Genomic DNA, 21687 nt, shown 5'->3' with positions numbered 1-21687 from the left:
AAAAAAAATCCCATGGTCCTCACAGGTGCAACTTTTACCTGCCGGATGGGGCAGCTTTATACGCAGGTCTCCCAGGGCTGACCTATACTACAATTCCATAAGGCTGCAGAAAAGAAAGTTCTAGAGCCAATAATTAGCCTTTGTTATCCTGGTCCTGGTGCCCTGCCCACGGGCATCCTCATGGTGATGGAACACAGAGGGCCCAGACAGCTCGTCCAAGGCCTGCCAGCACCGACCCATGAGCAGAGCCAGGGTTTGAACCAGGGTCAGCTTCTGGAGTTGCTTCTGTCCCTTCCTCATCCCTTTCTGACCCACAGCTTGGGGAGAATTGGTCTCCCAGGCCCACCAGGGCCCAGCCATCCCCCAGGGCCCTCTCTCATGTGAGGCCTTACAGTCTTTGTGCATCTGGGGGGCCCGTGTCGCCCAGGGATCAAGCACCCTCACCTCCAGAGCTGACCAAGGGTGGGTGGCTGGGCCATAAAGGGCCCAGGTGGTGCAGGGCTCTTGGGATAAAAGCTGGAGTGCTCAGGACAGGGGGTTACAGGTACTTCCTCCTCTTCTCTAAACTCCCAAGGTTTGGTAAAGTGACCCTGTTGTTTTTCTAACAGCAATATTTATTTATTGGCAATGGTGAGTTAGCATTAATACTACTACTACTAATAATAGTAATATATTATTATTTTTATCAGAAAGCAAGGCTCTTTCTAGGGTTGTAGCTGCAACTTCTCAGAGTGGCCACAAGGTGCCAGTCTTGGGCCAGATTTGGAAAGCCCTCCTTCCCAGGCAAGGCAGCATGGGGCTGGGGGAATGGGGGTGTTGAGAACACATTTCACCCACCCCTTGCACACCTCAGAGACCCTCCTTTAGGACAGGGTTGCAACATTCTGCCCAGAGCCAATTTTATTTTAATACAAAGTAACACAGTTTCCTCCCATTCTCAGAGCAAACAGATGCTTCGGGAAGCCCTTCCAGGTTTATCCTGTGGCTCTGGGTGCCCACCATGCCACGTTACCCGCCTCCCACCCGGTACATAGCTCCCCAAAGGGAGGAATTCCTTTAGCTTCTTCCAGTTCTGGAATGCTAGGAGGGAGGCAGGTAAGAAATTCAGATCCAAGCACAAAGGGGCAGAGCCCACCTGTGTCCCAACTCCACTGAGGGGAGGGGCCCTCTCTCTGTAGGGGAAATGTCTCCTCTCTACCCCCTAGGACCCAGTGGGATGTCCCAAACCCAGCACTTGACTTCTGACTGTGCTGTTGTAATTCTGTAAATGCCCACCAGGTGTCAGCATGAGGCCACTGAACAGCTAAGTGGCAGAAACCTGAAGCTGGGGGCTTCAGGGGTTCCCCCAATTCTCTTCTGCATAAGTGAGGATCAGACCAGAACCCCAGGGCAGGCTGACTTCCTCACAGGCCTAAGAGCTGGTGGGATAAGAGATTTTCTGTCAAGTGTCCCTCAACTCTGGACCCCAACTTTTGTCTTTTTTTGTGGTTCCTCTTCCCACCTTGTAGACCCTCTAGGCCATGTGTCCCCCTCCCCTAAATGGGAAATCCCCTGCGAACATTTGGAATGCAGGGCTGAGGGGCACAGCTTTCACACCCCAGATCACTGAAACCTGATATCTCTAGCCCTGCCTCAGTGGCACCATGGCTTAGCTGGTCCCCCATGGGTTCACCCCTCTTCTTGCTTAAACATTGGGAGATCCTGGTGGAATAAAACAGCCCTGGGGTGGAGCGAGCCCCTTCTGGGCCAGGCCAGAGGTGGGAACCCAGTCCAGGACAGAGCTTCGATCCAAAACACCCTGTTCTGGGGGCAGAAGACCCACATTTACAGGGTTCGGATTTGCTGGCTGTGGGTTGCTTCCCTTTCAGCTTCTCGGCTTCCCACATCCTCGGTCATGGGAACGCGACTCCGCAAACACCCCCACGTTTGGCTTGGGGTCAACATCTCACTCTCCTTGGCCCTGCCTACAGTGTGTGGAGTCCCAGTTGAGCCCCCCCAAAGAGCCCTGGCGGTAGCTCCTTGCAGTAGTCAGGCATGTTGAAACAGACACCAGAGGGCAGTGCATGGCCGCAGGGCCTCCAAGTCACAGAACCCCAAAGCACGGCCAGAGCCAGCAAGGAGCAAGTTGCTGCCTCATCCTGAGCTGCACAAGAGCCTCAACTGCCATCCATGTACCCCAGGCCTGACCCAGGGCCATACAAGAGAGGCGTCCTGCCTCCTCTCCTCTCACAGGATGGGGTGGCTGTTGGGAATTTGGAGTCCTCTCTTCCATGTGCCCCAACCAGATCTGAGTCCCCTTCAAGTCTGACACTTTTCCCTGCTGAAGACACAGTTCTCCCCGGCCACTCCATGCCTCCAAAGGACGTTCAGGTGAGGGCTTGAAAGACAAAGGAAGAGGCGATAATTAAGTCCCAGTACAGGCTGGTAAGCTGGATGAGGTAGACCCACAGAGGGTGGGCATCAGAGTGTGGGGACACAGAGTGGTTGGGGGCAGGCGGCCCTCTGGGAAGAGTGCATAGCTTTGTCCCTTAGTGAATCTTTGCTCTACTGCCTGCTTTCCCTGCAGGTTCAGGGGAAGAGGGCTCCATTACTCAGTGAGATCTAGTCCAAACAGATGGTGCTTTTGTACAGGCCCTCCGCCAGCCACTGTCAGCTCTGAGTCCTGTCTCAGCCAGGCTCAAAAGGCTGTGAACTCGACTGGCCATCTTATCCAGGGGTGCCTGCAAGCGGGACAGTTGCTGCCTGCTGCCTGTCACTTGCCGCAGCAGCCTTAGCACCTAGCACCACATGTATAATGTAGGGGGTCAGATCCCATGTGAGTGGAGGACAAAACTGCAGGCCTGAGTCCCTCTCCCTGGAAGAGGCACTGTGTCTGGAGGAAAGGAGGGTTTTACTGCACTGTGTGTTTCAGCTGCCCCGGGAGCACCTAGAGGGAGATTCCTCTGCCCACCCTTGAATCCGCCTCCTCTCCGCTCACGCCCCCTCCCATTTTACCCGTGCCACGCCCACCAGCATTCCAGGGTATCAACTAACTGCCAAGTGTCACTCAAGTGGAGTCCTGCCCACTCCCCACTTCTTCTACCCAAGTCCCACCTCCCAGCTGGCAGGGACCGCTTCCGGCTTATGCCCATGCCCACAAATGCCTTTCTGTCGGGTCAGGGGTGGGCCAAACCCTCACCCCCCAATGCACCGTGCCCAGGCGTGGGAAGGTGCCACAGCCACCAGCCCCAGCAGCACTGAATTGGAGCAAAGACCCTTGAACTTGGAGGTGCTCGAGGGCTTACAAGAGAGAGCAGGAATTATTGAAGAAGAGGAGGAAAGGCGTGGAGGGGACGAGGAGGTGAGGGGCAAAAGCCATAATTCCAGTTGGCACTTGGCAGGTGCCCTGCTCAGTGGTGGAGAGGTGCTCCTGCTTCTAGGGGCTTCATTATCATGCACACCCTAAAAGTGCCCTTCGTCGTCTCTGCAGCCTCCTCCACCTCCACTTCCTCCTCCCCGTCCACCCGGCTGGAGGGCTTGGGCACCACAGCCAGAGCACCCCCTGCTTTGGCGGCGACTGCTAATATTGGCCCGACCAGCGGATCATCGGCCGGGCAGTTTCAGGAGAGAGCCTTGGGCACCAGTGACTCCCCAGTCCTCATTATCCACCGTCCCGGAGCGGCTGGGACTGCGCAGAGACTAGAGTACAGGTAACTGGCTTGCCTCCTTTGTGCTGCACCCTCTGAGTGTGGGAGAAAAGCAGTATTCTGAGTGTTCAAGTGTGGGTGGGCTGGGGGCTTGGGGCAGCTGCCGGGGTCCCTCGGGGAAGCTCCCTAAGAGTAGTCCAGACCTTGGAGGGGACAGGAGACACCGGTGGGGAGAGGGCTCTTCTATGGGTCTGTATGGAGTGGAGAAGGGACTTTTGCAAGTAAAATAGATTTTCCTTCACTAACCCACCAGCAAGATGGGAGGGGCAGGGGCGGAGGGTGAGGCTGCTCTTCCCAGCAGGCGTGCACAGCTGTTTTTGAAAATGTAAAAGGCAGGGTATTTTTTTGTGTGAGAAGTTTCTTCTTGTTGCACACCCCCTCAACCCAACCAAAGACAAACGAGACTGTACAGAGGGGCCAGGGGCCCGAGAGTCTGGAACCAGGCTTTTTTTTATGTCATTTTGAAAATAAAATTTTGTTCTCCTCGCTCCCTGCACCCCCACCCCCACCACCACCAGAGTCCCACCAAGAAATTGGGAAGGGGGGTGGGGAGGAGGACAAAGAGGCAATGCCCACTTGATAGCCCAGTAGCGTTTTAAAAGTCAAGCTTCTTTCTCCTGACAGTGTTCCCAGCACCCCCTTGTACCCGTCCCCCAGTCCCAGAACTGGAGCAAGGGCAGTTTCTCAAGGGAAACATTCATTTGTGTCTTTCCCGTCTCTGCCATGCTATATCCTAGGTGCCTCTACCCATCTAGCCCGGTGTTGTGGGAAGAGGCTCATTTCCACAGAGAAACTAAGTCACCCCCAACCCCCTGCCAGCTGCCTTCTCAGTGCAGAGCTGAGTCCTTTGGGTTTTTCCCCTATTCAAGTCGGGGTGTCGGGGAGTGGATGAGGGAGCTTTTATATTTTTTTACTGTAATCCCTCAAAGCAGGTGCTTATGTGCAACAATTATCCCCACCCCACGCCCCCACACACAGACAGAAGTCCACCCCTAGCTGGGAAGGGGGCAGACATCCCACAGAGGGGTCTCCTTCCTCCTCATCCACACATTTTCAGGCTTGGCTTCAGGGAAGCCCAGTTCTAGGCAAATCCCTTGCCAACTGTTCCCTCTGGGCTTGAAAAAGGGGGAACTGAGCAGCCATAGGGCCAGGAAAGGGGACACTGCCCACTCCCTGACAAGGTGACCTGCAGGCCACCCCATTGAAAAGCTGGGGGGGGGCAGGGGACCAGGGCTCTTGGGGAGTGGGGTTTGTTTTAGATCATCTCAGGTGCACCTTGTGCTTTTCCCAAGGGGCCGAAGAGTGACTGCTGACCTGGTGGAGGAGGAGGTGGGCACTAGACCCCAGCACCAGGGTCCCCCAGCTGGCCCAGCCCACTCGGCTTACCCCCTTGCCCAGCCTGCCCTCCAGCCGGCCAGAGCCTCCCGTGATCCCAGCCCTGAGGTGAGCTGCTGCGGCTTGTGGCCCCAGAGATCCCAGCGCTCCCAGAACTAAGGCCGGCAGCCAGACCCAGCGCCTGAGAGGTAAGTGTCCCCGGTGCTCCAGGCACAGCAGATGAGGCTGAGTTAGTCAGGCTATGTACAGGGACCCGACGTCCTTTGGTCTTTGGAGTCTCTCAAGGCAGAGACACCCCCTTTAAAAGCAGCAGGGCTCGGAAAGGCTGGGTGTGCTCAGAGTCACAGCTGGTGTCTGGTGCTCAGGTGGTCCCACTCTAGGTGCTGCTCCCTGGGGTTGGGGCTCAGGTGTGGACAAAGCAGACTCCCTGCGGTCTCTGCAGAACGCCAAAGCCCTCTTATGGAGCTCCTGGAGGAGAGAAAAGGTCAAAGGAAGGGAGCAGGCAGAAGGGGAGGGCAGCCAGCCCAGAGGGAGAAGAAAGGGTTTTTCCATGTGGAGCCAGAATTTGAGGAGGGGGACAGAAAGTGGGAGGGGAGGGAAAAAATTCTAAGTTGGGGAGGAATCCTGGGAGCAGAACCCCCTTCCTCCCAGCCCTGGGACCTCATTCTAGTTCCCTGACCTCTCTGTATCCCCATTTGTCAAAGTTCAGAACTGTGAAAAGCAAGTGATGTGATGGGCAAATGGGGGGGTGGGCTTTGAGCCTAAGGGGTTTTACAATTGTCATTGTCCCATTGTATTAGGACAGCTGACTGGGCTTCCTGTTGGAGGGGGGAGGCGGCTAGAAAGGCCCTCTGGCCAGAACCACCTTCTACTCCCCTCCAGAGCAAGCAAGCCCCTGGTGGTGGTGGTGGCCCCCCCGGATCACTGATCAGGTATCGGGGGAGAGAAAGATGGGGGAGGCCGGGCTGCCTGAGGAGCCTTGGGGGACACTGAAGGTGGGGTCGGTGGTGGGTTTGTGTCCTTGGACCTGTGTCCTTGGGCCTAACCCAAGGATGACGGAGGCCGCCCTGCAGCCCTGTGCTAGCCCGTAGAGCCTTCAGGGAGGGACATGCAGGCGACCCTCAACCCCAGTCAGTCTGCCCACCCTAGAGAGAAGTCAGGAATGTTCTCTTAAAGGTATTTTAAGTTCAGACCCTAAATCGAGTCAGGGGTCAAATAGTAGTTGGGCCTCAATCCCTCCCCAGCTGGAGAGCAGCCCCCTTCCCGGGAGCCCCCAGCCCAGCCCAACCATACATACTTCTGGCATTTGGTTTTGTTGGCTCCAACTTTATTGATCAGCCGTGGGGTGTTTCTGTGCTATGGGGTCTTGGCAGTTCCGCACGTGTGTGGGTCCCTGTGTGGAAGCAGCCAGGTCGACGCTGAGCAGTGTGTCCTCCAGGTTTGGAGCTGAAGGTCCCAGCCTTCAAGTGGGGCACCCTGCAGGGGGTGAGGGAGGGGCGCTTAGGGGACCCTGGGAGAATGAAGCTGGTTTGTAAAATACCGGGCTTGGTCCCAGGGAGAAGGGGAGGAAGCTCGGAGCCAGAGCCGGGAGGAAGCGGAGGGGATGAGAAAGGCAGGCGGGAGAGCATGCGGGAGCCACAGGTCAGTGCGCACGGGGCTTGGGCTTGGTGGGGTTAGTCCGAATCTTCGAGGTGGCATTTATCAGCTTTGGAATTTGGGTTGGCTGTCCAGAGAGTTGCTGGAGTGGGTGGGGAAGGGCTGGGGGAAGGGTGGCACTTGGGGCTGAAGTTTCTGTTCAGGAAGCGCCGGGCAGGGGAGACCCCTGCCCCATACAGGTCTGGGGCTGCTGGTGGGCCCCTCCCCACCGCGAGGGGCCGGAAGTCGGAGGGAAGTAGAGGACTGGGTGAGAACCCGGAGCTGGTCCGCGATGGGGGCAGGATGCAGCCAAGCGCCTTTTGAGCCCTCGGGCACCGGTTTAGCCCCAGCCTCAGGCCTGCCCCTGGGGCCTCTTTTGACTAAATAAGGTGAGGGCTTAGCTGTCAGCCCCGTGGGGCGGGGATGTGTGTGCCCCCCAACACAGCAAGCCCTGGCAGCCTTCCCTCCCCCCCCCCACACCAGGCTCCTGTTGGCACCCAAGGTGGCCACAGCCTTCTTACCTTGAAAGGTCCCCATGTGTCTTCAAACACTGTGTGGTGGGCTTCTCCTGGGCAGGTGCCCTGTGGGGACAGAAAGTAGGGGCAGGCCCCACGCAGGTCGCTGTGGGATTGCCTCCCAAGCGAGCTCCAGAGACGCCTACAATCCACTACTGACCAGGGCTCTCCTACGCCCATTCACCCCAGCCCAGGGGAAAAAACGCCCGAGGAAACTGCAGAGTGCTGAGCCCACGGCCGCAGCCCTGGTTTCCTCTGCAGGGAGGGTCTGAAATCCTCTCTGGCTCACAGGGACCCCAGGTCCCACAGACAGGCTGTTTGAATGCCCCCACCTCAAAATTTCTTAAGTCACCACAGAGTGGGGAGCAACATGGACACACCCAAGGCTTCTGCCAGGGGCTCCCTCCCCATTTTCCTCCTCCAAGCCAGAAAGACAGGCTGTGGGGAGACTGCAGAGCTGGCGGGGAGCGGAAGGGGGGCAGCCATGGGTGGGGGAGCTGAGGCCAGATGTTCTTGGAATGGGCCGTGGGGTGATTGATGCAAACTGGAATTTGAAGGGGGAACACTCTCCACGTGCCTTGGGCTCTGGGGGTGAAAATGGACTGTTTTTCATGGGGGGGGTCTTTCTGCCTTGCCAAGCCAACATGAAGGACAAGCCTCAGCCCTGCCTGGTTCCTCGAACCTGCCCCATAGCTTTAACCCCTGTCAACCCAGGGTGCCCCGGGTGCCAGGCTGGGCTCTGTGGTGGCTTCTTCACTTCTAGTGCGGTTTCCCTGTGAGCTGACATGTGGATCAAGCAGTGCTCACTGTACTCGCTCCAAGGTCCCTACATTCCCTTGCACCCCCGAAGTACCTCCTATTTAGTAGCATCTCACCATACAGACCCTGGGGCCTACGCTCACCCAGAACCTTGCCCAGTTCCAGGGGTGACCTTGTTCGCAGGCAGCGCCGCGCGCCCGGGCGCGCTCCTGCGGCTTTACTATTTGCTTTTATGGAACTGGACTTTCCCCCGCTGGCGTGAGAGGCGTCCAGTGAAAATTCTCTTTGAAAAAAACAAAAGGAGGCCCCCGACACCCCAGCCACCGTGCAGTCCTGAGCCCCCACTTCCTCCCCCTATTTTTCTCCTTTTCGTCCTCATTCCTCTCCTCTGTCGCATTACCAAAGCAAAACTGGACTTCCCCCGCAGTTCGGGGGCGGGCAAAGGTCTGAACGGTGCTCGCGGGGCGTCGAGGCGGCCGGGGGACGGTGGCCGGGGGTATCCCCGAGCCCCCAAGCAGAGCCAGGGACGAGCCTGCCCGCGGCGGCGGCCTCGCCGCGGCTTCGCCTAGGCTCGCAGCGCGAGAGCATCGGGGCACGGCGGCGGCGGGGAGCCCGCGGGCTTGCTCGGTGGTGGCTGGCTGGGCAGCCCGGAGCCCCGGGAGCGCCAGGGAGCCGCGTCGCACGGTTCCGCGCCGCCCGCCGCTCGGCGCCGCTCGGCGCCGCTCTCGGGTTTCTCCCTTCCAACCGCTCGGCTCAGGCTCCCGCCACACAAGCGCGCTCGGTGGCGGAGAAGGCAAAAGCAACGCAAAATTCCAGCCAGACGTGCGCTCCGGGGAGCCCCGCTACCTGCTCGCGACGCTCGCGCGCCCTTCCGGGAGCCGCAGCCACGCAGCCCGCGCTCAAGTCCCCCGGGGCGGGCACCAGTGCTCTGCGCGCGAGTTCCAGACACCGGGCCCGGGTGGCGCGTTCCTTCTCGGCACCAAGAGCTTGGCCTCTACAAGGTAACCCTCAATCCCCAAGGCTCCACGGAGCAACTTCCCTGCTCGCCCTAAACGCGGACATTATTTTTTTGGGGGGATCATTCTAATTTAAGCATTTCTCCCCAGCTCCCCCAAATACAGTCAGTATGTCTAGGGTCACAGGAACGTCTCACCCCCCACCCCAAACGCACACACATGGAGCTCAAGAGACACCAAGCCCCCACCAGCTTCCCCAGACGACTCAAACAACATGTTCTTATCAAATTATTACTCCCCTCCTCCCCTCCAGGGTCCTACGGATTGACAAAACACCGGTCGGAGTGCTCTAAAATTTAAATACTAGCCCCCAGGTCCTGGGATCATGCTGACCAATTTAACTGGTTCCCTAGAATGGGGATTTTTCTTTTTTTCCTGGTGCTTATTAATGCATTGTCTCCCAGCTTCCCAAACAAGTAAAGCGTTTTTGTGTGTCCCCATAATTTAATTTGAGGCAGTTAACTCCAATGTCTCCCAAGCTTCCTGTCCCTGTCCTGCCCCCCCCCACCGTTGCCTGGGTTCCCCACAGTTTGTGACATTATCTTCTGAGTCCCACAGACCTATCGGCACCAACCTGGGTTCCTTAAATTTTACACATTGAATCCCAAGGTCCCCCAGCATAACGAACAATTTTCCTGGAACCCTCAAATTTGAACACTGTTTTTCTGTACCTCACAAATTTAGGTATTAAACCCAGGCCGTCAAGGGCAGTGAGCGTTTTTCTCAATTGTATACAATCTGTGCACTGATTTCCTATGCTCACAATTTCATGGGCGCCACAAAACTGACAGAATAATTTCTGGTCCCCAAAACTCACTGAGCACTTTTTGTGGGCCACAGAGATTTGGAGCATTAATTTTGGGGACTCCTTTTTTTTTTTTATTTTTTTGCAGGCTTCTGGCCACTAATCGGATTCCTTATAACTTAGACAGGGCTACCCAGCTCCCTCAGCCACGCTAAGCGATTTCCTGAGAGGCACTCAAGTGTGAGAATGGTTTTTCTAGGTCCCCCCAAATCAAACATACCCCTCCCCCCAGATCCCAGAGTCATGCCCTGTTTTCCCGGGTGACACCTCGCTTGAGAAAAGCTCATTTGGGGGGTCTCTGAGACATACCAAGCTTTGTCCCTAGCGTCCCAAAAAAGTGCCCAAATGTTTTCTCAGTCACTATGTTTTAAATATTAGAACAATTCCCTGGACCCCACTAGCTTATTGATAAGAATCTGGGTTTCCTAAAATGTAGACAATAATCCCAAGCTCCCAAGGCCATATTGAACCTAGTCCCTGTATTTTCCGTATTTGAAAATGCTAGGTTCCTTCAAATATTAGGCACTGCCCTCCAGGATTTCCCAAAACACAGTCAGTGTTTTCCTTGTGTGGCAAAAAGACACTGATTTTGTGAGCTCCAAAACACCCTGAAGACCCCCCTGAATCACCCCAAGTTTCAGCAACATTTCCTGGGCCTCAGACACATCGCAAACTCCCTGCCTGCCGCTCACAGGTCTGGGACACTGATTCTCCAGGGCTTGCAAACTGCGCACTCTTCACCCGTTTGCCCCCAAACTTAGCGATTGACCCCCCAAACTTCCTGAGGACTTGAAACTACTTCCCTGGGTCCCTAGATTCAAAAATTATTTCCGGGGCCTCCAAACTGAAGTACTGTCTCCCAGCCTTCCCAAACAAATTGAATCCCTCCCCCCACAAAACAATTAAGCTTTTTTGAACATTGATTTATGGGCCTCCCGACTTGATCACCCATATCCTGAGTCCCCCTAAATTTAGACCATGTTTGTGGGTCCCTAAAGCCCACTAAAAACTGTCCCTGGGCCCTAAAGTCCCAGGAATTACAGGCTATATGAATTCTGACAGCTAATTCCCTAAAATTTAAATATCTATCTCCACTGGGCAGTTGCTCTGGGCCCCCAAAACTTGGACCTTATTTTACTAGGGTTCTTCAAATACAGACATTGTCCAGGATAACACAGAGAATATTTTTTCCTTGTTCACCAAAAATAAACAAATTAAAATCAATTTTTAAATTAAGATATTAAAAAAAAGAACGTTGGTTTTCTGCATTCCCCAAGTGTATTGATTACACCCTGTGTCCCCCAAAATTAGGACAGTACTTCTTGGGTCTCTAGCCGACACTGAGCATTTTCTCCAAAGCCGCCCAGCTGTAGGCATTCTTTTCCTTGGGTGCAGCAAACTTCTCGGCTGTTAACTCACATTCCTAAAATGTGGAAATGACGCCCTAATTCCCCCACCACACTGAGAATATGCCTGGGTCCCTGTAGCATGTCCGTTTCTTTTTGTCTCCCAACTTAGATAATGTGCCCCTTAGTTCCCCCCAAATTTCATGTTGAGAATTTTCCTGGTCTCACCCACACCCCCCCCCCCACACACACAAATTGAACCCAGAGTCCTTAGGTCCCGGCACCTTGCTGATCAAGATGCTAGGTTCCCTCATTTTAGACACGGTCCATGTCCCCCAACCACCTGGAGCAATTTCCCTTGACCCCCACATTGGGGCTCTATTTTCCTGAGGTCTCAAACGTAGTCACTAATCATGATCCCCCACATCGACGGAGCTCCCCGGTGTTCCGACCTGGGGACACTCATTCTCTCCGAGGCAAATCAGAGCTCGGGCTTGCATGTCTCAAATGTAGGCATTGTTCCCGGCCCGCCGGCCGCCCTGGGCAGGCAGGCAGCTTCCCCAATCCCGCGGACAGTGGACGCTGGTTTCAGGCCCCTTTGCGTCTCCTACAAAGTCCTCAGAACGCCTTGAATTTTGGACGTTTCTCTGTGTGTTCCCCAAACACCCTTGGCCCGGCCGCGGGTCTGCCAGGATGTGGGCAGTGCTTCTCCCGCGTCCAGGAAAGCGACTGGGCATTGCCCCCAGTTTCCCCCAAATTTGGGCATTGTCCCCGGGTCTTCCAAGGGACGGGGCGTTGCCCCTGGACACTGGGGACTGCCCCCGGGGTCCCGCTCACCTTCAGCAGCGTCCACCGCAGCTGAGCGCTTGCTCGCCCACTGGTCGCCTAGGCTTCTCGTGCGCCCACGGACGCAGCCTCCAGCCTCGCGGTGAGCTTCCCGCTGCGCCCGACCCACCGCCTCAGAGGCCCGGGCAGGCGCTTGCTCGGACGGTCGGGAGGAGGCCCGCGCGGCGCGCCAGGCTCAGGGCGCAGGGCGCTGAGCGCGGGGCGCTGAGCGCGGGGGCGCGGGGCCTGGGCAAGCTGGAGGCTGGGCGGCCGCGCTTGCTAGCCCAAGGCTCTCCGAAACCAGCACCGTTTCGTTAGCTCGTTACCAAGATCACGGGTCTGGGGACACGCCTTGGAGAGCTCACACGGGGTGGACAGGGCGCGGGGGTCTCACGGTGCCTCAGAAAGGCGCTCCCCGGCCCGGCGGCGCGGCGCCTGCAGCAAGCTGGGCGGAGGACTCCCGGCGGCGCGCAGGCGAGTGATTGATGGCCGGGCGGGGGGCGCGGAGCGCGGGTTTCCGCCAGCCGCCGCCCCTTCCCCCACAAATGCGACCGTGGAGCTCGGGCAGGCGGGCGGATGGGGGGCTTGTGCTTGGTTTTGACTCGGTGAAAGTCACAACGCCTTTTCACATTGTCCAAACTCTCCGGAGATGGCTTTCCCAGACCCCCAAATTCTGGTGGCAGGCCCCAGGGCTGAAGTAGCATCTCTGCAAATTCAACACGCTGAGGACCAAAACCGTTGCCGTCGAGTCCATTTGGACTCGTAGTGACCTTATAGGACAGAGTCTAACTACCCCACAGGGTTTCTAAGGAGAGCCTGGTGGATTCGAACTGCCGACCTTTGTGGTTAGCAGCCGTAGCTCTTAACCACTACGCCACCAGGGTTTTCCACTGAGGACCAGAGAGCTATTATCCAGGTGTTTTGGGTGAGCTCCAAAAGCGAGCTGTTTAGACGCACCCCGGGGAGCTCGGTAATGCAGGTAGGACTTGAGCGTTGTTTTTGGCCCTGCACCTCTCTCCTCCGCCCGCGCAGCGGACTTGGTGGGGCACAGCCCTACGCCTGACCCAGATTCGGGCCGGCCCGGGTACCCGCCCCGCGACCCGCACCTGGCGGCCGCCCTTGTTGCTCCGTGCCTGCCCAGGGCTCCCGCGCGGCACCGGGGGGCGCTCGGGCTCCGGCTCCAGGAGCCTAGCGGCCGGCTCCGCCTGCGCAGGCAGGTGGCGGCTGCGCTCCCCGCCCGCAGCTAGGGACCCCTGGTAGGGACTCGAGGGCACGCGCCCCCAGCCCGGCGCTGGGCCATCTGCGCCCGCGCTCCGATAGGGTGCCCCCGCCACCTTGCCCTCCCGCTAGGCGCTAAGACCCCCGAGGCCGCCCGGGCCCTGGACGCGGTCCGCCTCTGCTTGCCGTGCGCCCCCCGCGCCCTGGCAAACGGGAGGCCAGGCACCCCGGAAACCCGAAAAGGGCCCCCAAACATGTTAGAACAGTGTTTCTCTGGCCCTCGGCCGCTCCCCGCCCCCCACCCGGGCCCGCACCCCACGGCCCCCCCTCCCGGGCCCCCGGGCCCCCGGGCCCCCGACCCGCGCCACCCTGCGGGCTCGAGTTGCGGGGGCGGGCCGGGGGCGGGGCGAGGGCCCCGCGGGCGCCCATTGGTGCGGGCGCTTGGCCAGTGGGGCCCGCGCGGGCGCCCGCCGCCGGGTGGCGCGGCTATAAGAGCCGGGCGCTGGCGCCCGCAGTTCGCCTGCTCTCGGCGGAGCTGCGTGAGCCCTGGCGACCGGCCCCCCCTTCCGGCCGCTCTCGCCGGGCCCCGCCGCCGTGCTCAGCGCGCCAGCGCCTCCACCCGGGCTGGCGGCCCCGCGCCGACGCCGTCCGCCGCCGCGCTGCTGACTCCCGTCCGGGCGCCGTCGGTGGGGCGCGCTCCGCCGCCTGCGGATCCCCCGCCGCCTCCTCCTCAATCTACCTCAGCTCGGCCCCGCTTCGCCGAGGAGGCGGTCCCCCCCGCAGGCAGTCCGGCCCGCAGGCCGCCGGCGTTGTCATCTCCCGCTTCCCCAGCCCTCCCCGGCGCGCCCCCGCCGCACCCCGCGTCCCCAGCGGCTTGCGCGCCTCCTGGCTTCTCCCCCGGCCCGGGCTCGCGACGGCTGAGGGCTCCGTCGGCCCAAACCGAGCTGGGTGCCCACGGCCGGTGATCTCCCCCGTCCCCCTCCCCCGACGTGGCGCCCCGTTCCAGCTCAGCGCGCCCCTCGCCGGCCTCTGGGCCGGCCGCGCGCTCCTTGGCCGCCACCTCCCTCGGCTCCCGCCCCCGGCCCCGCCCGCCCTCCGCGCCCCCGCGGACTAGGGCTACACTTTCTGTTTCTCTCGGCGCTGTCCTCGCCCGCTGTGAGCCTGCCCGCCTCTCGCTGTCCCCTCTCCCTCTCGCCCCTCACTTTGGCCCCCCCCATTCACGTTCACTCTGTCTCTCTCTCTATCTCTGCTCCCCTCTGTCCTTGATACAACAGCTGACCTCATTTCCCGATACCCTTTCCCCCCCGAAAAGTACAACATCTGGCCCGCCCCGGCCCGCAGACAGCCCGCCCTCCCTCGACAAGCAGAAGAGTCCCCCCCCCAAAAAACAAGCCAAGCCCCCGTTCTGCCCCGTCGCACATTCGGCCCCCGCGACCGGGGCCAGAGCGGTCCTGGCAGAGGAGTGCCCGGCAGGAGGGCCAACGCCCGCTGTTCGGTTTGCTTTAGGCAGCAGGGAGATGGGCAGCAGCTGCGCCGGCTTCCAGGTAAGCGGCGCGCGGGCGGCGCGGGAGGTGCGGGGGCGCCGGGCGCGGCCCGCTTCTCCCTGCTCGCTGCGCGCCCGGCCCGGTCTGCGGGGACTCAGCGGCCGCTAGCGGGCCCTGGGGGCTGGCGGTGGCTACGGTCCTTGTGGTGAACCCGGGTCTCTGCCTGCGCAGCGGGACTGGGAGGAGGGGTGCGGGGAAGTGCCCAGGGAGGTGTTACTGCCTGTGTGGGCTACTTCCTGGTCAGTTTGGGAGCGCAGTGGGGCGTCGCTGAAAGTGGGTGATGTGTGCAGTGCACGGGCGGCCCTGTGCCCCGGGGTGCTGGCCCCGAGGAGGGCCGCCTAGTCCAGAAGCCCACCCTGGTATGTTGATTCTGGGCCCGCGGGCCTGCGGAGGAGAGCTGGGTGGGCGGGGCCAGCATGGAGCCGGGCAGAGCTGGCGACAGAGTCTCGCCAGATGCCGCATTTGCAACGTATCCCCACCCGCATCTCCCTGTCCCCAACACTGTAAACGGGAATATGGGGAGGGGGCGAGCCTGAGGCATGGAAGGGTAAGAGTGTGTCTCTGGAGGGGGCGGCTGCCCTCTGCCCCAGTGGGCAGCCTAGAAGTTTCCTTACAAGGAGGTGGAGCAGTCCTCTCCCACCCCCTTGCTCCGTGCCCTGTGGAGAGATGGGCTGGGGGTACAGGATGGCCCTCCCCCCATTGTATTTTGCTAAGGATGGCCCAGGGCTAGCCTTGGGGTGCAGCAGGAAAGGGACTGGTTGGGAGGAGGGAGGGGGCGGGCGCAAGGGGCGGGGGGAGTGGTCAGCAAGAGGGGGGAGCAGGGTGGAGCTGGGGCTGGGAGGAGCCGGCTCCGACATAAAAGCCCTGGCACTGACCAGCCATCCAGCTGGACATTCGCTTCTCCTGTGAGAGCCACCCAGCCTCCTCTTCCTCTTCAGCCCCGAGCCTTCCCGTCCACAGCAGGTAACCGGGCTGTTGATAGAGGACCCTCTGCCACCAGCTGAGGCCTGCCTGGCTGCTGGAGGGCATGGCCTGGGCCTGGGCCTGGGCCCTGCCTGCTGCCTCTCCACACAGGCAGCCTCTCTCTGCTCTGCCCCCTCACCCCTGCTCTCCCACCTTCCCTCTGGCCTCCTGTCTTCCTGTCCTAGGCTGCTGCCTGCCTCCTTGTCCCCAGTTCCCAGCATTGTCTGGACCCTCACCTGTCCCTCTTGTTTAGGCTGGCGCCAGTGCCCTGGGCCCCACCTCGCCCTGCAGGGTGGCCAGGCCTGCAGAAGGGGCCTCAGGGCTGAGCCTGGGCTGCTCAGGCCGCAGAGCCTTTCTAGCTGGCCAAGTTAGTTCTTAGAATGTGTGGCAGGGGCGGCAGTGGGGGCGCTGGGGAGACTGGCCGGGGGCCAGTCAGGGCAGGAGGAGGTAAGCAAGGTAGCTTTTCGATCCTTGCATGGAGCCGGCCACTGCTCTCTGGAGCTTAGGCAAGACTGGAGATTCTTCTTCCTTTTTGTGCCTCCTCCGTCTCTTCCGTGGTTTACTGCATCCAGAAAACCCCGGGCCAAGCAATCTAGCAAAAACTCTGTTCCCTGTGGGGAGAAGACTGTGCTGGGGGCCCCCCATGCCTGCTGGTGTGTGAGCTGGGGAGCAGCACGGCTGGGCAGCCTGCCCAGCCCCTTCCTTGCCTAGTGTCAGGGTGGCCAGGGGCTCAGGGTGCTTCGCCCTGCATGGCCCCCACTCCAGCTCTTTTGGTATTTTGGGCTGCGGTAGGAAGGCTGGGGCTGCCCTCCTGGGGGGTTCCACCTCCTGGAGGGGCAGGGCCAGCTCGCTGGTCTAAAGAGAAGCCATGGTCTCTCTGTCCAGAGCCCCCACCCTTAATGTAGGTGGTCAGCCTTGCCTGGCCCTATAGCCACTCTGGCTGTGGGGGTGTGTCCTAAGGGGTCCCTCTCCTTCCAGATTGGGCCCTGGAGGACCTGGTGCCCAGGCTTCCAGGTCACAGGACTCTCTATAGTTCCAAGTGGCCCCATTCTGTCCTGGGGGTGGAGTTTGATACTGAAAATGGGGTTCGGTGGTCACAGAGGGACTTTGGTAGGGTGCTGCCTGGGTGAGGTGCTGCGAAGCCTAGAGAGGAGGCCTTTTGGGCTCTTTTGTACAATGTTTTTGGGGAATCCAGTGCAGACTGGAGTTGGGGGACTGGGTGATTCAGGAGAACAAGGTCCCCAGGAGTATGGGCAGCACTGTTAACACTAACCATTGGACCCTTGACTTGAGTTTTGCACAGGCACAGACTGGAAGCGTGGGGTGGGGCTGGCCTAGTAAGATTTCTGCTGCTTTGGGAGGGGGCTGGTCCTCCTGGACCCCCCTGCTCAGCTAGGGGGGTCGCAGTGAAGAGGTGGGTGGCCTCCTGGATGCACAAACTCTGTGGTGGGGGCCATGCACCCTTGTGCCCGGCTCTGCCTCATGAGGCCATACGGCCAGGTCCAGTGTCCAGGACTGGGCCCTGGGCTGCTGCAGCGATGGTGGTGAAGGCCACGGGAAGCACCATGCCGAGATTCTGAGCTTTTTGCAAGCATTTTTTCATTCAGCGCCTTCGCCTCAACCGTCAAAGCTCTTGTAACCAAAGTAACCGTATTAGTAGGGAATCTTTACTATTTTAAGTTAATTGAGAAATGGTGGGGTTGTCTCTGGCTTGAGGCCCAAGGCTCATATGTGAGCCTGGCGTCCCGGGGGTGCAGGAGACCCCTCTGGGCCTGCCCTGGCTCTGTGGTGCGAGTGCTCACGGCCTCCTCTCTCTGCCCAGACACCGATGGGGATCCCGGTGGGGAAGTCGTTGTTGTGGCTGTTCAGCTTCTTGGCCTTGGCCTCGTGCTGCATCGCTGCTTACCGCCCCAGTGAGACTCTGTGTGGCGGGGAGCTGGTGGACACCCTCCAGTTCGTCTGTGGTGACCGCGGCTTCTACTTCAGTAAGTAACTCAGGGCCATGGGGCGGGCGGGGGTCGGACACAGCAGACACTCCATAAATGTTGGTGTCACCCTGAGGAAGCTGGCTTATTGCCCCAGGGGCAGATGAGGGCTCTGCCAGAGCCGAGGGAGCTGCTTGGGGAATGACCCGGCCTCTTATTTTGAGGCGTTGAGAGAGTCCCTGGGGGCCCCCAGTCAACATTTATCGAGCACTTGCTGTGTGTCTGCCACTGCCCTGCACCAGTCGTCCCCCCCACCACCACAGCCCGCCCGGTGACCCTTCTTCCTTCTGCTCCTAGGCTGGGTGGTCTCTTCATGGGAGCCAAGCCCTGAAAAGCCAGGGTAGCCAGGGGGTCCCAGGCCTTGCCCAGACGCACAGGGGCAAGGGAGCTCTGTGCTCCTGCTCCCCAGGAACTATGTCCCTTGGGCTGGGGTGGGGCAGTGTGCTGCCCCAGGAGGTGGGTAGTTGGATCTGCTCACAGCCCACCTGGGCATAGGTAAGGAGTTAGGTGTGCAGGTGGCTGATGGCCGTCTGCTCACCAGCGAATGGGTCGGAAGCTTCTCCAGGGCCATCTTTTCTGGGGGAAAATGGTCTCACCCTTTTGTGAGTTAAAAGACGCCGCCAGCACTGTCCTCTGGGTGGTATCTGATCATTACCTCCTGCCCAGGTTCTCTGAGGTCCCCTGGGTGTGCCTGTAGCCCAGGTCCTCATTTTTCCTTAGTGATGGTGCCTGGTGAAGCACCCTGGGGCTGTATCCCAGACAGATAGTGCCCAGCAGGCATTCATGGTGGGGCAGGGGCTTAGGGACGGGTCACAGCTCAGCCTTACCTACCCTAAAGGGGGAGCCGAGATGTCTCATTCCACCAGTCTGGTCATGCCTCCTGTGAGCATGAAGACGCCCTGAGTGGGAAGAAGACCCCTAGGGTGCCTTACCCCCACACCCCTGAGGGTGGAGCCTGAGATGGCCCTGGTGTCTTCTGCACCCTTGATACTGCCTGGGATACCACTCTGCCCCCAAGCACAGCTCCCTCTGGGCAGGTGTGGGCACTGAAGAAGGTCACCTGCTTTTCTTTTGTGTACTTTGGCAGTGTCTGAACTTTTAATGATGGGGACATAGGAGCTATTGGGGTCACTTAAGGTACATAAAAAGAAACTCCAATGTCCCTGGTGGGGGCGGGGCTGAGTGAGTACTCGCTGGGCACTGGGGTATAGAAGGAGACCCCACCCCTGCCAATAGGACCCCCACCCAGGTACAGGTGGGGGACCCAGGCTGAGACACCAGAAGGTAGCTGCTCAGGGAGGGGGCTGCAAAGGTCAGAGCTGGGCCCAGCCCCCCAGGTGAGTGGAGGGGAGTGGGAGAGGGTCTCCTGTTTTTGCCACCTTCCAGCAGGATCTAAGCCTTTCCAGTGGGCTCAGCCTGGCCCGTGTCCTTTAAATTCATCCCCAGGAGGGGCAGGTGTGGGCATGCTGAGTTCAGAGCCTCAACTTCCCCCCTGTAAAATGGGTCTTCCCAGCTTTGAAGAGTACCCCTGTGTCTCGCCCTTTGGAACCCCTGACTGCCCCTGCTCCGCCCAACTCACCCAGGGTCTCCTTTGGGTCCCTGCCCCTACAGGGGCTCCTCTCCCCCCTCCCCCCACTGATGGCGCCTGTCCCTTGGCTCCCCCAAGGCATAGCAGGTGGTGATGCTCTCTCTCTCCGGCTGAGCCTGTCGTGGGGGAGGGGGAGAGGATGGGAGGAAAGAAGGGCGTGGTCTCATCGCAGCTCCTCACTCCTCTCCTCCCGTCTTCTTCTCTCCCGCCCTGTCTCCGTGTTGCCCAGGCGCCAGGCTGGTCCCAGGTTCGGGGATGATGCTGGTCTCAGGGCCTGGGGCCCGGGACATGGGGCCCGGACCCCTTGCTGGGCCGCCCCCTCAGCTGGGTCCACCCCTACTCTCCTGACCAAACCACCATCCTTGTAGGGTCTGCCCTGTGGGCTGGGGCAGGGAGGGGCTGGGCCCACTTTAAACCCAGGATGAGGCACAGGGGGCAGGATGTGGCCAGGCCAGACCCCAGCTTTGTCACAACATTCGTCTTCCTCCTGTCTAGGGGCACCCCTGCCTGCTTCGCTCTCCCTCCCCTCCCCCTGCCACCGTACAGGCTGGCCTTTCCCCAGGTGACCATTGTCCTGTCCAACTCGGGGCTGCCTTGAGGGCAGGGTCAGTCTTACGCCTCCCCCAGGGACTCAGGTATCACATGTGCTCCCCTGGGGTGGCATTACATGTTTTCCCCTGGGGTGCCCCTAGGCAGACCCGTGAGCCGACACAGTCCTCGCCGCTCCCGAGGCATCGTGGAGGAATGCTGCTTCCAGAGATGCAACCTGGCCCTGCTGGAGACCTACTGCGCCGCCCCCGCCAAGTCCGAGAGAGACCTGTCGGCTCCTCTGGCCACAGACTCGGTAAGGCTGATCCGCTGAGCTGGCTCCTGGGCCTTCGAAAGGGAAACTGAGGGCTCACGGGGACGCTACTCCCCTTTCTAGACTCGCCGTGTCCTTTCCAGCTGGGTCTCTTAGGGTGCCATCTGGGAGCCGGGGCTTTGTGGGCCAGCAGCAAGAAGCAGCCAGAGCCTAGTTAAGGGGCAGCTGGAGGTTAATTTCCAAGTCTGCTACTTGTGTGGACATTAGCCAGAAGTCTGCCAGGTACTGATCAGTCACACTTAGCCAGCTGACAGGTTAGAGGTTTAGGTAAGCGCCCACAGGTCACCAGTGCAGAGTGACCTGTGCCAGGGCATCTCTCAGAGGAGACTGGAGGCCCACAGTGGAGGGCCTGCAGGGTTGGCCCCCCTGACTTGCCCCTTCCCCCCTCAGGACCAACCCAAACAACTCGTGGGCAAGTTCTTCCAACGTGACGGCTCGAAGCAGTCCTCCCAGCGACTGCGCAGGGGCCTGCGAAGCCTCCTGTACGCCGGCCTGGGTCACGTACTCAACAAGATCGACGAGTACAAAGAGGCCAGCCGAATTATGAGCAGTCAGTCCGTCAACCAACGCCCCCAGATCATCGTGTCCTCCCAGGACCCTGTCCACGAGAACCCTCCTGTCACGGAATATTAGAAGTGAGCCAAAATGTCGTAATTCTGCGGGCCGTCACCATTGCCCTGTCTCCTCCTGACCAGGGACCTGTCCACCAGGGTCCTGCCTCTAAACCTCCTCTGCCATCTCCCCCCCGTGGGCTCCCCTAGCCCCAGCCCCCCTGCCCCAGCCTCCCTGAGTCAGGCTGCTTCCCTTCGGCCCCCTCCACCGGGCTGAGTATAACATCTTTAAAAACATATGAAACAATTGGCTTTAACCATCCTCCACATATGCCCCTGCCCCCTATTAGTACCCCCAAATGGTCCAGGCTAAAAAAAAAAAAAAAAATCGAAAAATTAAACGCATAATATAACCCCCCCCCGCCCCGAAAACTAATTGGCTCTTTAGTAAAACCAGAAAAGTTAATTAGCTTAAAAAAAAAAAAAGTTAAAAAATCAATTGGCTGAAAAACTGCTAAAAGACTAATTGGCTTAAAAACAATTGGCAAAGAAAAGGAATTTGGCGCCCCCCCCCCTCCTCTTTCCCTTTGGACCTTGAGTCAAAATTGGCTGACGACTCTGTCCCTGGGCCATTGAAGAGAGAGGAAGGGTCTGGAAAATTGACACACACCGCCTTGCGGCATCACCATTTCCTCGTACAAACCTTCAATTGGGCACTTTAAATGCGATTGGCTATGATACGACAACACCACCCCAAACTCGTTCTTTGCTCAATTTTCCATCATGAAAAAGTGTCCCAGAGCTAGTTTGAGGGACCAAATAAGACCGAGGGAAGGGAGAGTGGAGCATGAAAACCAAAATTAGTGGAAATAATGTTTAATTGGCAGAACCCCCACACACCTTAAAATCTATCCCCCCAAGCCAACAACACACCTCCAAAACTTACATCTCAATCCCCACCCTGAGAAGTATACACACTCACATACCCACAGCCAAACATACACACACATGCACACACTCACATACACACACTCACATTCACATACATTCACAC

The 21687-nt window shown here is 59.3% G+C and overlaps 2 protein-coding genes across 3 annotated transcripts; both read left to right on the top strand.

The window, feature by feature from the left end:
- Positions 1 to 3209: 3209 nt before the first annotated feature.
- Positions 3210 to 5942, top strand: LOC135231610 (insulin-like). Its single transcript, XM_064287575.1, has 2 exons — positions 3210 to 3689; positions 4979 to 5942. Exons 1-2 carry the CDS (start codon positions 3433 to 3435, stop codon positions 5178 to 5180), a joined length of 459 nt encoding a protein of 152 aa, XP_064143645.1. The 5' UTR covers positions 3210 to 3432; the 3' UTR covers positions 5181 to 5942.
- Positions 5943 to 12545: 6603 nt separating this feature from the next.
- On the top strand, positions 12546 to 21369 carry IGF2 (insulin like growth factor 2). 2 transcript variants are annotated; one of them, XM_003422383.4, is made up of 5 exons: positions 12546 to 12659; positions 12828 to 12901; positions 17470 to 17632; positions 19913 to 20064; positions 20473 to 21369. In XM_003422383.4, the coding sequence occupies exons 1-5, from the start codon at positions 12572 to 12574 to the stop codon at positions 20713 to 20715; spliced, it is 720 nt and encodes a 239-aa protein (XP_003422431.1). In that variant the 5' UTR covers positions 12546 to 12571; the 3' UTR covers positions 20716 to 21369. The 2 variants fall into 2 exon arrangements, with proteins under 2 accessions (XP_003422431.1, XP_064143644.1); XM_064287574.1 differs by lacking the exons at positions 12546 to 12659; positions 12828 to 12901 and adding an exon at positions 13814 to 14684.
- Positions 21370 to 21687: the final 318 nt, after the last annotated feature.

Source organism: Loxodonta africana, chromosome 7, assembly GCF_030014295.1.
Source record: "Loxodonta africana isolate mLoxAfr1 chromosome 7, mLoxAfr1.hap2, whole genome shotgun sequence".
Classification (NCBI taxonomy): domain Eukaryota; kingdom Metazoa; phylum Chordata; class Mammalia; order Proboscidea; family Elephantidae; genus Loxodonta; species Loxodonta africana.
This window is presented reverse-complemented; position numbering and strand designations above follow the sequence as displayed.

Excerpts from the sequence above, each read along its gene's own strand:
- LOC135231610 (XM_064287575.1), top strand. The coding sequence starts at position 3,433 with ATGCACACCCTAAAAGTGCCCTTCGTCGTCTCTGCAGCCTCCTCCACC. Across the intron at positions 3,690-4,978 it reads GCGCAGAGACTAGAGTACAG|GGGCCGAAGAGTGACTGCTG; the intron begins GTAACTGGCTTG and ends GCTTTTCCCAAG.
- IGF2 (XM_003422383.4), top strand. The coding sequence starts at position 12,572 with ATGGCTTTCCCAGACCCCCAAATTCTGGTGGCAGGCCCCAGGGCTGAA. Across the intron at positions 12,902-17,469 it reads CGGGGAGCTCGGTAATGCAG|ACACCGATGGGGATCCCGGT; the intron begins GTAGGACTTGAG and ends CTCTCTGCCCAG. Across the intron at positions 17,633-19,912 it reads TGACCGCGGCTTCTACTTCA|GCAGACCCGTGAGCCGACAC; the intron begins GTAAGTAACTCA and ends GGGTGCCCCTAG.